Source organism: Salmo trutta, chromosome 1 (assembly GCF_901001165.1).
Source record: "Salmo trutta chromosome 1, fSalTru1.1, whole genome shotgun sequence".
Classification (NCBI taxonomy): domain Eukaryota; kingdom Metazoa; phylum Chordata; class Actinopteri; order Salmoniformes; family Salmonidae; genus Salmo; species Salmo trutta.
This window is the reverse complement of record NC_042957.1, coordinates 39,466,504-39,480,254: the sequence shown is the minus strand read 5'-3', so window position 1 is coordinate 39,480,254 and position 13,751 is coordinate 39,466,504. Positions and strand designations below refer to the sequence as shown.

At 44.3% G+C, this 13,751-nt stretch overlaps 1 protein-coding gene across 1 annotated transcript in view; it reads right to left on the bottom strand.

The window, feature by feature from the left end:
* LOC115195645 (rho-associated protein kinase 2-like) overlaps nucleotides 1-13,751 on the bottom strand; it is an 89,743-nt gene that overhangs the window by 15,777 nt on the left and 60,215 nt on the right. Inside the window, exons 8-13 of the mRNA XM_029755727.1 lie at nucleotides 13,057-13,148; nucleotides 12,312-12,558; nucleotides 5,089-5,195; nucleotides 2,623-2,782; nucleotides 2,082-2,242; nucleotides 1,573-1,757 (exon numbers count right to left, since the gene is read on the bottom strand). Coding sequence (XP_029611587.1) covers nucleotides 1,573-1,757; nucleotides 2,082-2,242; nucleotides 2,623-2,782; nucleotides 5,089-5,195; nucleotides 12,312-12,558; nucleotides 13,057-13,148 — 952 coding nt within the window. The remainder of the gene's footprint in view (nucleotides 1-1,572; nucleotides 1,758-2,081; nucleotides 2,243-2,622; nucleotides 2,783-5,088; nucleotides 5,196-12,311; nucleotides 12,559-13,056; nucleotides 13,149-13,751) is intronic.

Here is a 13,751-nt window from a genome sequence, read left to right as displayed (position 1 = left end):
ATACCTACTGATTGAGTAACATCTATTGGCCATCACATCCTCTCTCTCACACACTCATACAGTGCCTTGGGAAAGTATTCAAACCCCTGGACTTTTCCCACATTTTGTTACGTTACAGCCTTATTCTAAAATTGATTAAATATATAAAACTCCTCAGCAATCTACACACAATACCCCAAAATGACAAAGCAAAAAAGGTTTATTTTTTATTTTGCTAATTTATTTATTTTTTAAAAAGAAGGAAATATGACATTTACATAAGTATTCAAACACTTTACTCAATACTTTGTTGAAGCACCTTTGGCAGCAATTACAGCCTCAAGTCTTCTTGGGTATGACACTACAAGCTTGGCACACCTGCATTTGGGGAGTTTCTCCTATTATTCTCTGCAGATCCTCTCAAGCTCTGTCAGGTTGGATGGGGAGTGTGCTGCACAGCTATTTTCAGGTCTCTCCATAGATGTTCGATCAGTTTCAAGTCCGGGCTCTGGCTGGGCCACTCAAGGACATTCAGAGACTTGTCCTGAAGCCACTCCTGTATTGTCTTGGATGTGTGCTTAGGGTCATTGTCCTGTTGGAAGGTGAACCTTTGCCCCAGTCTGAGGTCCTGAGCGCTCTGGAGCAGGTTTTCATTAAGGATCTCTCTGTACTTTGCTCTGTTCATCTTTGCCCGAATCCTGACTAGTCTCCCAGTCCCTGAAGAACATGCTGCCACCATCATGCTTCACCGTAGGGATGCTGCCAGGTTTCCTCCAGATGTGATGCTTGGCATTCAGGCCAAAGAGTTCAATCTTGGTTACATCAGACAAGAGAATCTTGTTTCTCATGGTCAGAGTCTTTAGGTGCCTTTTGGCAAACTCCAAGTGGGCTGTCATGTGCCTTTTACTGAGGAGTGGCTTTTGTCTAGCAACTCTACCATAAAGGCCTGATTGGTAGGATGCTGCAGAGATGGTTGTCCTTCTGGAAGGTTCTCCCATCTCCACAGAGGAACTCTAGAGCTCTGTCAGAGTGACCATAGAGTTCTTGGTCACCTCCCTGTCTTGGTGGTTCCAAACTTCTTCTATTTAAGAATGATGGAGGCCACTGTGTTGTTTTTGGGACGTTCAATGCTGCAGAAATGTTTGGTACCCTTCCCCAGATCTGTGCCTCCTGTCAATCCTGTCTCGGAGTTCTACGGACAATTCCTTCGACTTAATGGCTTTTCCTCTGACATGCACTGTCAACTGTGGGATCTTATATAGACCGGTGGGTGCCTTTCCAAATCATGTTCAATCAACTGAATTTACCACAGGTGGACTCCAATCAAGTTGTAGACACATCTCAAGGATGATCACCTGAGCTCAATTTGAGTCTCATAGCAAAGGGTCTGAACATTATGTAAATAAGTTATTGTGTGTAGATTGATGAAGAAAGAAAAACAATTTAATACATGTTTGACTAAGGCTATAACCTAACAAAATGTGGAAAAAGTCAAGGGGTCTGAATCCTTTCCAAAGGCACTGTATGTCCAAGCCAGCTCGACTGTATATGTGTTTATAAAGCGTGTGTGTGCGCTCGCGTTATCCCCTCTACCTGCTTAGCTCCTGGTTCTGTTTCTCCAGGCTGTGCTTCATGTCTAGCAGGTGGTTGAGCTCCTGCTTCAGCTGCTTCTCCGAGGAGCACAGGGCAGTCACCTGCTGGGTCTGGGCATTCAGGTCATTCTGGCTCAGCATGCGCTTTTGCTCCTCCTGCTCCATACACAGGCTCAGGTTTTTCACCTAGAGTGAAGAGAAATGAGACAGTGTGAGAGTGAATGAGTGTGAGAGAGTGAGAGATGTTGAGGTTAGTTTAGGGTAAAGACAGCACCAAGATCTTTTCTTGCAGCTAATAGAACAGACAGAGAGAAATCTTCACGAAACACACACACACACACACACACACACACACACACACACACCTTTACACGCTCTCTCACACAAAGACGCACAATGAATGTAGAGACACGCACAGACTTGTCCCCCTCCCCACACACACACACACACATACACAACCCTGAACCCCGCACACACACACACAACCCTGAACCCCCCCCACACACACACCTCCTCAGCGAGTTTGTCCTTGTGCGTGCGCAGCTTGTCCAGTTTGTGCTCAGCCTGCTTGTAGTCACAGTCCAGCATGGAGTACTCCTTCTCCAGGTGCAGCAGTCTGGACTCCAACTGCAGCTTGTAGCTCCGCTCCTCCTGCAGCGTCCGCTCCATCCCTCACAAACATAAGGAGACAATGTTATGATAGTAATAGACAATTGTATAATATGGACTGCCAGATGTTTCCCAATTTTGTTGCAGACCTGACCTAGCAGATCTTATTCACCTATTCAAGGACTTGGTGATTAGTTGACAAGTTGATTCAGATGTGCTAGAATAGATGGAACAGCTGGGGGTCCCAGAGGAGAGGTTTGAAAAGTCCTGATTTAGTCAACACGTTTATCCAGATTGTCATTATTGACAGTGACACATACTCACTACGTGGGGCCCATTTTCCCCCTGCTTCTTGTTGTAACATATATTTTTCTCTTATGCTCCATTTCACTAATCTATCAATTCCCAAACACCTCTACCCCCCCCCCCCCCCCCCCCTTACCTTTCAGGGCCTCAGACTTGGCTTCTTCGATGGACTCGTAGATCTGGTTCTTGTCGGCCAGGCGTGTCTTGGTGGCCTTGTGCTCTGCCCGCTCCATGTCAAAGCTCTGCTGCAGTGACTTGAGCTTGAACGCCAGGTCAATCTCTTGGTTGCTCTTCTCCTAATGGACCCAACCAGAGGTCAAAGGTCAGCTGTGTATGCGTGTCTCTGTGTGTGTGGCTGTAATCTGTGTACAGCCACAGGAAAAAGAGGGGACAGCCGCCCAATACCAAATTGATTGCCACTGTGAGAGATCTAAGGGGACTTGAGATTATTAGACCTAATAAATCAATAGAAGATCTACAGTGCCTTCAGAAAGTATTCACACCCCTTGACCTTTCCACAATATTCAATTGTGTCACTGATCTACACCCAATACCCCAGGGATCATCAACTAGATTCAGCCGTGGGTCAATTTTTTCTGGAGCAGATGGTCGGGGGGCTGGAACATAATTACAAATCATTTGTAGACTGCAAATTGACTGCAAGAAGCCCAAACAGATAGAATGTTTAACTAAAACATAATAATTTCAAACCTTGCGTACATTTGTATACAATCACGTGTCTCTCTATTATACGTGGTAATGCCTGGGAACAGATTTCTTTAAATCACTTGGAGCATGATTTTCTGGCATTTTAGTCTTTTATGTCCAGCAATCAATATCCCTCCCCAAAACACATACATCTTTTTTATTATTTTGCTCAGAAAACTTGGGGTGCCAAATAAACCCCCCCCGCTGACCAAATTCGTCCCACGGGCCACCAGTTGGGGGACCCTGCAATACCCCACAATGTGAAAGTGTAATTATGTTTTAAGACTTTTTTGGGAAACTAGTTAACAATAAAAAAATGAAATGTCTTGAGTCTAAGTATTCAATCCCTTTGTTATGCAAGCCAAAATAAGTTCAGGAGTAAAATGTGGCTTAACAAGGTCACATTATAAGATGAATTGACTCTGTATGAAATAATAGTGTTTAACATAATTTTCATCTCTGTACCCCGCCCACACTTACAGATAATTGTAAGGTCCCTCAGTCAAACAGTGAATTTCAAGCACAGATTCAACCACAAAGACCAGGGAGGTTTTCCAATACCTTGCAAAGAAGGGCACCAATTGGTAGATGGGTAAAAATAAAAAAAGCAGACATTTAATATCCCTTTGAGCATGGTGAAGTTATTAATTACACTTTGGATGGTGCATCAATGCACCCAGTCAGATTAGACTAGATGAGTTTATTAGTCACATGCACAGGGTCGCAGATGTAATTGCAGGATACAGTGAAATGCTTAAGCTCCGCACTCCAACAGTGCAGGTCAAAAAGAGAAGTGACAATAATAATAAATACATATTTACAACTGTAACAATGATAAATGTCAATGGGGGGGGGGGGGGGGGGGGGGGGGGGGGTAGAATGTCCCCGAGGGAATGTCCATAGGAGGAGCAGCAGTACAAAGGTACAGGCGTCCTTCCTAACAGTTGCCGGAGGGGAAGGAAACCACTCAGGCTAATGGTGATTGAAAAAAAGTTAGAGTTTAATGGCTTTGATATGAGAAAAATGAGGATGGATCAACAACATTGTAGTTACTCCACAATACTAACCTAATTGACAGAGTGAAAATAAGCAAGTCTGCACAGAATAAAAAATATTCATAAGCATGCATTCTGTTTGTAATAAGGCACTAAAGTAATACGGCAAAATATGTGGCAAAAAATAAACTTTTGGTCCTGAATACAAAGCGTTATCTTTGGGGCAGATCCAACACAAGAACACATCATTGAGTACCACTCCTCATGTTTTCAAGCATGGTGGTGGCTGCATCATGTTATGTGTATGCTTGTCATCAACAAGGACTAGGGAGTTTGTTTAGGATAAAAAGAAACGAGATAGAGCTAAGCGCAGGAAAAATCCTAGAGCAAAACCTGGATCAGTCTGCTTTCCGACAGACACTGGGAGACAAATGAACCTTTCAGCAGGACAATAAACTAAAACCCAGGGCCAAATATACACTGGAGTTGCTTACCAAGATGACATTGGATGTTCCTGAAGATCATTTACAAAAAAAATGAATTAAAATCATTTTAATCCCACTTTGTAACAAAACAAAATGTGGAAAAAGTTACTTTCTGTATCTTGCTCTTTAATAGGTATAAGCAACACTATAAAGATGTTCCTATCTAATCCTCTCAGATCTCCACAAGTAGAGGGTAGAGGCTAGGGGTTGATTTGGTCTTGGGGCAATCCCATTGAGCCTGAGTGTTTAGTAGAGTAAGTCTTCCCAGTGAAGTGCAGGGTTGTGTTCATCTTGGCATATTTTGCAACAGAAAACAATAAACGTTTACTATTGGACAGGTCGAGGTAGGCCCTCGCTGTTTCAGTCTGTTTTCTTCCATTTGGTGCCTAATGTTTCACGACCCAGGCCTCTTACCTTTTCCATGTCAGTGAGCCTATGCTGTAGCTGCCTCTTCTCCGTCTGTGAATTGGAGAGAGAACCCTTCACTTGCTTCACCTCCTCCTCCAGACCCTGGATATGCCCTGAGAGAGAGAGGGAAGATAAAGAACAGCGAGAGAGAGAGTGAGGGAGGTAGGGACGAGAGTAAAGGTAGAGAAAGCGAGAGAGAAAATGATGTGGAGAAACACAAGTACAGAAATAGGGAAAAAGGGAGTGAGAGAGGCAGAGATTAGTATAATTTTGAGGTATCTGTGAGGCAGAGGTGGCACCACAGGTCCCAGAATGGTGTGGCGGAAAAACTATTCTGGGGCCCATAGTTTTTTCTGATCTGGTAACCTAACCATCACAGATGCGGAAGGCCGACATAGGACAATTTGAAACAGGCCTTTCTGAAATCATGTAGCGGCTTCCCCTGAATGAACACAAAGACCAATGTTACCAAATTTTCCAAAACAGAGTCCCTCTATAAGGGTGACATACTCCCAGGCATTCCTGGATCCTATTTATGCTTGGTTAAACTTGCCTAGTGTAATAGAACCAATGGAATGGTTCCAAAAGTGCAACCTTGCCCCTCATGTCACATTGGAACCAATGGAATGGTTCCAAAGTGCCCACAGTTAAACCTATCCAGATCTGAAACGACAGCAGTATCACTTGTCTCCAGGGGTGTTTTGACTGTACTATGTGGGAGGTATTTGAGGACAGCAGCTCTGATCTTGATGTACTCACAGATGTTGTTTCAGACAATGTAAACTTCTGTGGTGAGTCAGTTGTGCCTACTAAAACCTGTAAAATCTTCCCTAGCAAGTCTTGGGTATCAAAATAATCTAAAATCACTACTTAATAGGAAGAAGGCGGTTTATGCTGTGGGTGATTGACAGGCTTTAAGAGATGTACAACGTGAGATCAAAAGACAGATACAGGTGGACAAGAAGGCATACAAGCAAAGGGTGGAGAGTACCCTCTCCTCAGGGAACTCAAGGGTGGCCTGGCAAGGGATTAGATCCATGGCTAACACCCCCCACATAGATGGGGGAGAAACCCAGTGCTCCCCTTGGGAGACATGAGGGCCAGAACATGTCTAATGAACTGAATGTTTTCTTCTCAAGATTTGAATCAGACAACTTTGTGTCAGAGGTAAAACAAATGGAAACATCATTACAAATGTTTGAGAGGGTTGTTGTTAAACAGGCTGATGTTTCAAAGTTGTTCAGGGGATGTAACGCACACAAAAGCCCAGGCCCAGACTAAATAAGTGGACATGTGTTAAAGCACTGTGCTGAACAATTGGCCAGTGTTTTAACAGACATTTTCCAATCCTCGCTCGACCAGCAACACGTGCCAGTATTGTGGAAAAACTCAATAATTATACCAAATTCCTAAAGCATCTAATCCCTCTGTGCTGAATGACTACCACCCGGTCGCCTTGACATCCTTAGTAATGAAATGCCTTGAGAAAATTGTGAAAAGTCATGTTCTCAGCGACACCCAGAAGCTCCTCGACCCGTTTCAGTTTGCCTATCAGCCAAGCAGAGGAGTGGATGATGTCATTCTTACTCTTCTCAACATGGTCTATAGACATCTAGATTGTGCAAAATCCCATGTCAGGACTTTGTTTGTTGACTTTTCTTCTGCCTTCAACACAATCCAGCCCTACATTCTGCCACAGAGACTCATTCGGGACTTCTCCTTAGATGGGGGGCTAGTTTTGCGGCTGTTGGACTTTCTGAGACAGAGGGCACATTGAGTCAAAATAGGTCCCCACGTGTCAGACATACACACCACCAACACAGGCTCTCATCAGGGATGTGTTTTTGGTCCCCACTCCTGTACATCTTGTACACTAATAGTTGTACTAGTTCCCATCCTGACAGACACCTCGTTAAGTTCACTGATGACACTGCCTCGATCACCCTGTTGTATGACGACGAGGAACACCATGACCCGGTCCTAAATGACTTTGTATAGTGGTGTGACGAATCACACTTGGTCCGCAATACCAACAAGACCAAAGAGAAGGTGCATAGACTTCAGGAAGCGTACAACACCCACAGTTGAATTCGGAAGTTTACATACACCTTAGCCAAATACATTTAAACTCAGTTTTTCACAATTCCTTGTCTTAGGTCAGTTAGATCACCACTTTATTTCAAGAATGTGAAATGTCAGAATATGGCAACAAAGCACCCCCACAACATGATGCTGCCACCCCCGTGCTTCACGGTTGGGATGGTGTTCTTCGGCTTGCAAGCCTCCCCCTTTTCCTCCAAACATAACGATGGTCATTATGGCCAAACAGTTCTATTTTTTTTCATCAGACCAGAGGACATTTCTAAAAAAAAAAAGTACGATCTTTGTACCCCATGTGCAGTTGCAAACCGTAGCTTTTTTATGGCGATTTTGGAGCAGTGGCTTCTTTCTTGCTGAGCGGCCTTTCAGGTTATGTCGATATAGGACTTGTTTTACTGTGGATATAGATACTTTTGTACCTGTTTCCTCCAGCATCTTCACAAGGTCCTTTGCTGTTGTTCTGGGATTGATTTGCACTTTTCGCACCAAAGTACGTTCATCTCTAGGAGACAGAACTCGTCTCCTTCCTGAGTGTAATGACGGCTACGTGGTCCCATGGTGTTTATACTTGTGTACTATTGTTTGTACAGATGAACGTAGTACCTTCAGGCATTTGGAAATTGCTCCCAAGGATGAACCAGACTTGTGGAGGTCTGCAATTTATTTTCTGAGATCTTGGCTGATTTCTCTTGATTTTCCCATGATGTCAAGCAAAGAGGCACTGAGTTTGAAGGTAGGCCTTGAAATACAGCCACAGGTACACCTCCAATTGACTCAAATGAAATCAATTAGCCTATCAGAAGCTTCTAAAGCCATGACATCATTTTCTGGAATTTTCCAAGCTGTTTAAAGGCACAGTCAACTTAGTGTATGTAAACTTCTGACCCACTGGAATTGTGATACAGTGAATTATAAGTGAAATAATCTATGTGTAAACGTTGTTGGAACAATTACTTGTGTCATGCACAAAGTAGATGTCCTAACCAACTTGCCAAAAATATAGTTTGTTAACCTGTTTAGGATAGGGGGCAGTATTTTCACGGCCGGATAAAACATGTACCCGATTTAATCTGGTTATTACTCCTGCCCAGAAACTAGAATATGCATATAATTGTTTGATTTGGATAGAAAACACCCTAACTGTTTGAATGGTGTCTGTGAGTATAACAGAACTCATATGGCAGGCCAAAACCTGAGAAGATTCTAAACAGGAAGTGCCCTCTCTGACCATTTCTTGGCCTTCTATAGCCTCTTTATCGAAAACAGAGGATCTCTGCTGTAACGTGACATTTTCTAAGATTCCATAGGCTCTCAGAAGGCGCCAGAACGGGGAATGATGACTCTGCAGTCCCTGGCTGAAAAACGCGCAGTTGGAAAGTGGTCGATCTGAGAACAATGAAACGGGGGCGTTCGTGCACGTGAAGAGTCCATTTTATATTTTCAGTCTTTGAACGAAAACGACATCTCCCGGTCGGAATATTATCGCTATTTTACGAGAAAAATCGCAATAAAATTGATTTTAAACAGCGTTTGACATGCTTCGAAGTACGGTAATGGAATATTTTGACATTTTTTGTCACGATATGCGCCTGCGCGTCACCCTTCGGATAGTGTCTTGAACGCAAGAACAAAACGCCGCTATTTGGATATAACTATGGATTATTTGGAACCAAAACAACATTGGGTGTTGAAGTAGAAGTCCTGGGAGAGCATTCTGACGAAGAACAGCAAAGGTAATCCAATTTTTCTTATAGTAAATCTGAGTTTGGTGAGTGCCAAACTTGGTGGGTGTCAAAATAGCTAGCCATGATGGCCGGGCTATCTACTCAGAATATTGCAAAATGTGCTTTCACCGAAAAGCTATTTTAAAATCGGACATAGCGATTGCATAAAGGAGTTTTGTATCTATAATTCTTAAAATAATGTTTTTTGTGAACGTTTATCGTGAGTAATTTAGTAAATTCACCGGAAGTGGGTGGGTATGCTAGTTCTGAACGTCACATGCTAATGTAAAAAGCTGTTTTTTGATATAAATATGAACTTGATTGAACAAAACATGCATGTATTGTATAACATAATGTCCTAGGAGGTTAACAAGAAATTTGTGGAGTTGTTGAAAAACGAGTTTTAATGACTACAACCTAAGTGTATGTAAACTTCCGACTTCAACTGTACCTCTGCAACATCTATCAGAGATCAGAACATAGAAATTGTAGAGGAATACAAATATCTGGGTGTCCTCTTGGACAATAAGCTTCAGTGGAGTAAATGTACAGACCTGATCTACAAAAAGAGCCAACAGAGACTGTACTTTTGTCACGGCTGTCTGAAGAATGGGGCCAAGGTGCAGCGTGTGTATCATTCCACATATTTATTATAACTGTGAAACTATGCAAGACATACAAATAAACTAATAAACAAAACAACAAACCGTGACGAAGAGGTGCAACATACACTTACTCAAAATAATCTCCCACAAACCCAGGTGGAAAAAACAACCACTTAAATATGATCGTCAATTAGAGACAATGATGACCAGCTGCCCCTAATTGGAGATCACCCCCCAAAAAAACAACATAGAAATATAACAACTAGAACCCCACATAGAAATAGATAAACTAGACAAAACCCCCAACATTGAAAAAATAAACTAGAATGGTGAACTTACTAAATTACAGAGTTTGACTGTGTGATATTATGTTGCTTCTTGTGTAATTATTTTCTGTCTGGATTTTAATGATTTGTAGACATAAATAAACTAGACAAAACCCTATGTCACGCCCTGACTTACTCTACCATAGAAAAATAAAAGCTTTCTATGGTCAGGATGTGACAGTACCCCCCACCCCCAAAGGTGCGGACTCCGAACGCACAACCCCAAACAACAAAAAAAAAAACAGGGAGGGTTAGGGTGGGTGTCTAATGTCGATGGCGGCTCTAGTGCAGAACAAAGAACCCTCACATCCTGCTTATCCGCCAGCATAGGAGGCAGCTCCGGTTCGGGGCGTAGCCCCAGCTCCGCTAGCTGATCCCCCCCTCTTTCGTGTCACTGGACCGTGGATCATCGCCGGAGGCTCCGGACTGCGGGCCGCCTCAGGAGGCTCCGGACTGCGGGCCGTCTCAGGAGGCTCCGGACTGGGAACTGTCGCCGGAAGCTCTAGAACGGGAACTGTCGCCGGAAGCTCTGGAACGGGAACTGTTCTCTGGACTGGGAATGCGCACTGGAGGCCTGATGTGTGGGGCTGGCACAGGTGGCGCCAGACTGGTAACATGCACCTCGGGGCGAGTGCGTGGAGCAGGAACAGGACACACCGGACTGGGCAGGTGCACTGGAGGCCTGATGCGTGGGGCTGGCACAGGTGGCGCCAGACTGGTGACACGCACTTCAGGGCGAGTACGAGGAGCAGGTACAGGGCGTACTGGGCTGTGGAGGCGCACTGGAGATCTGGAGCGTAGGGCTGGCACAATCCGTCCTGGCTGGATGCTCACTTTAGCCCGGCAAGTGTGAGGCGCTGGCACAGGACGCACTGGGCTGTGAATGCGCACTGGAGACACCGTGCTTATCTCTGCAAAACATGGTGCCTGACAGGTCACACGCTCCCTCAAGCGAGTGCGTGGAGGAGACACAGGACGTACCAGACTGGGGAGGCGCACTGAAGGCCAGATGCGTGAAACTGGTGCATATGACACCGGACTGGTGTCACGCTCCTCAGCACGCCCGCTCTGCAGCACTCCCAATGCCACCACCTCTCTCCGGAATCTTGCGTCGAGTTCCTCACTCGTCTCCCTGACTGGCTCTGATTCACCCCTCAGCTCTCCACGGTAAGCACGAGAAGTTGGCTCAGGTCCCAAACCTGACTCCAGCAAACTCACCGTGTGCCCCCCCAATGTTTTTTTGGAGCTGCCTCTCGGGCTTCTGTCGTTGCCGTGCTAGTTCCTCGTATTGTCGCCATTCCTCTCTCGCTGTCTTCGCCTGCTTGCCTTGATGGTATAACGCCTCGTAATATCACCGTTCTGCTCTCGCTGTTTCAATCTCCTCCTTTGGACGGCAATACTCCCCGGGCCTTGTCCAGGGTTCTGCCCCATCCAGGATTTCCTCCCAGGTCCAGTCCTCCTGACCACGCTGCTTGGTCCGTTGGTGGTGGGAGATTCTGTCACGGCTGTCTGAAGAATGGGACCAAGGCGCAGCGTGTGTATTGTTCCACATATTTATTATAACTGTGAAACTATGCAAGACATACAAATAAACGAATAAACAAAACAACAAACCATGACGAAGAGGTGCAAAATACACTTACTCAAAATAATCTCCCACAAACCCAAGTGGGAAAAACAACCACTTAAATATGATCCCCAATTAGAGACAACGATGACCAGCTGCCTCTAATTGGAGATCATCCCAAAAAACAACATAGAAATACAACTAGAACCCCACATAGAAATACATAAACTAGACAAAACCCCCAACATAGAAAAAATAAACTAGAACCAACATGGACATAAATAAACTAGACAAAACCCTACTCTACCATAGAAAAATTTATTTCTATGGTCAGGACGTGACAACTTTCTCAAAAAGCTGGTATCTTTTAATGTACACTGTACTATACTGACTCTGTTTTTACAAACCTTTCATTGAGAATATTTTAACTTTTTGTATTGTTTGTTGGTTTGGCAATGCCACTGTCAGCCAGAGAAATATGCTGAGAAGGATTATCACCACAGCAAGCAAGGTACTTGGAGTCAAACAGACAGGCCTGGATGAGATCTTTAAGGTCAGGGCCCTCCGCAAGGCTCACAAAATCGTTTTAGACCCAAGCCACCCCCTGTACCCGGACTTTGAACTACTCCCCTCTGGGAGCAGGAATAGGGTACCCCTCGGCAGGAAAAACAGAACTAGACAACAATTTGTGCCAGGTGTGATATCCTTCCTAAATAGCTCGGGCTAATGTTCCTATCGACCCAGTAAACCAGCAGGCTAGTCTCTTTTTATTGGTATGTATCTGTTATGAAAGTTGTATTGTCAATTTGTTTTCTATTTAAACGTGTCCATGACACTGAAACAAAAAGTAAAAGTGCAAACTCTGCCGATCTGACAACCCTTGCTCCAGCCCCAGCCCCAGTCTCACCCTGCAGGTCCAGTATAATCTCTGTCCCTAGGCTGCGGTCCCTCCTCTCGGCCTCCAGGTCAGCCTGCAGGCCCATCAGCTGCTGCTCCAGGCCCATCTTGGCGTTCTCCAGCTGGGTGCAGTTGTCCACCAGTTCCCTGAGGTTGAACTCCAGGGCCTGGGCCTGCTTCTGGGCCTCTGACTGGCTTCTCCGCAGCCGCCCCGCCGCCTCCTGCTCCTCGGCTAGCACCGCTGTTGCCTCCACCAGCTGAGAGATATAGATGGAGAGAAGGAACCGCCTGAGAAATGCCACTCTACCGCTGCTGTTCGACTGTACAATAACTGTAGTTGTTAAATGTTTTTAAAGTAACATTTATAACGATACATCGAGAAATAAATAAGAAAAAGCTGAATATTTATTTATTTAGGTATTGTGCCTAAGTAAGTGTTTTCTTATGATATTTTCTATGCAATTTGTATGATGTTAATTTCTTCATTTTTGTATTCAATAAAGTGAAAGTAGTCAGTCCATTCCTGGTCGGCTATCATATATTCTTTGTATTTTAGAAGCCAACTCCTGTCATTGTGCCCTTGAGCAAGGCACCCAAGCTTACATCCCCTCATGGAGTTTGTGTGTGTGTTTGTGTTTCTCAACAGGTTGGGTTAAGAAAGCAAAAAAACACTAATTTCTGTGATCTGAAAATCACAAGATAGTGAAGCATACTTATTCAAAGGAATGCATGCATACAAGCTTGCTCTCCCTCACCTGTCTTTGCAGGTGGATGTTCTTCTCATTGGAGATCGGAGAGTTCTGGTTCCTCCTCTTCAGCTCTTCAAGCTGGTCCCGCAGGCTGTTAACTAGACATGGTCATGGAATGGATTAAAACAATCTCAGCTTGGTGACGAGTTGGTTATTTGAATCACCTGTGTAGTGCTAGGGCAAAAACCAAAACGTGCACCGGAGGGATTCACTTTTTAATGCTAGTTAAGGTTACTATAAGCATAGTTATCATTCTTCACGTTTGATTTAAAAACTTTAAAAGCTGCACTATTGGTTAGAGCCTGTAAGTAAGCATTTCTGTAAGGTCTACGTAGACCTGTTGTATTCGGCGCACGTGACAAATAAACTTTGATTTGAAGATGTGTTTTTAAATTCCCACACAAGCTTGTTAGCTAGCTATCACAAAGGACATTCAAAGTTCCTCCATAGCAGCCTCTCCTCCTAAGTATAATTATGTGAACCTAATTCATATAATGCATGTTATAACAAGATGCCCAGCGCATCAAGCCCCCTCCTCAATCCTCTCTCGTTCTCTCCCCACCTGCAGCATTTCAGTCGCATCTTGCGCCATAGGCTCCACTTGTCTGTCCGTCACGCATGTAAACAACTAGCTTGCCTGCTCTATCTGCACTGATTGGTGAAGTAATTTAATTAGCTACATGTAAAAAAAGGTTGATTTC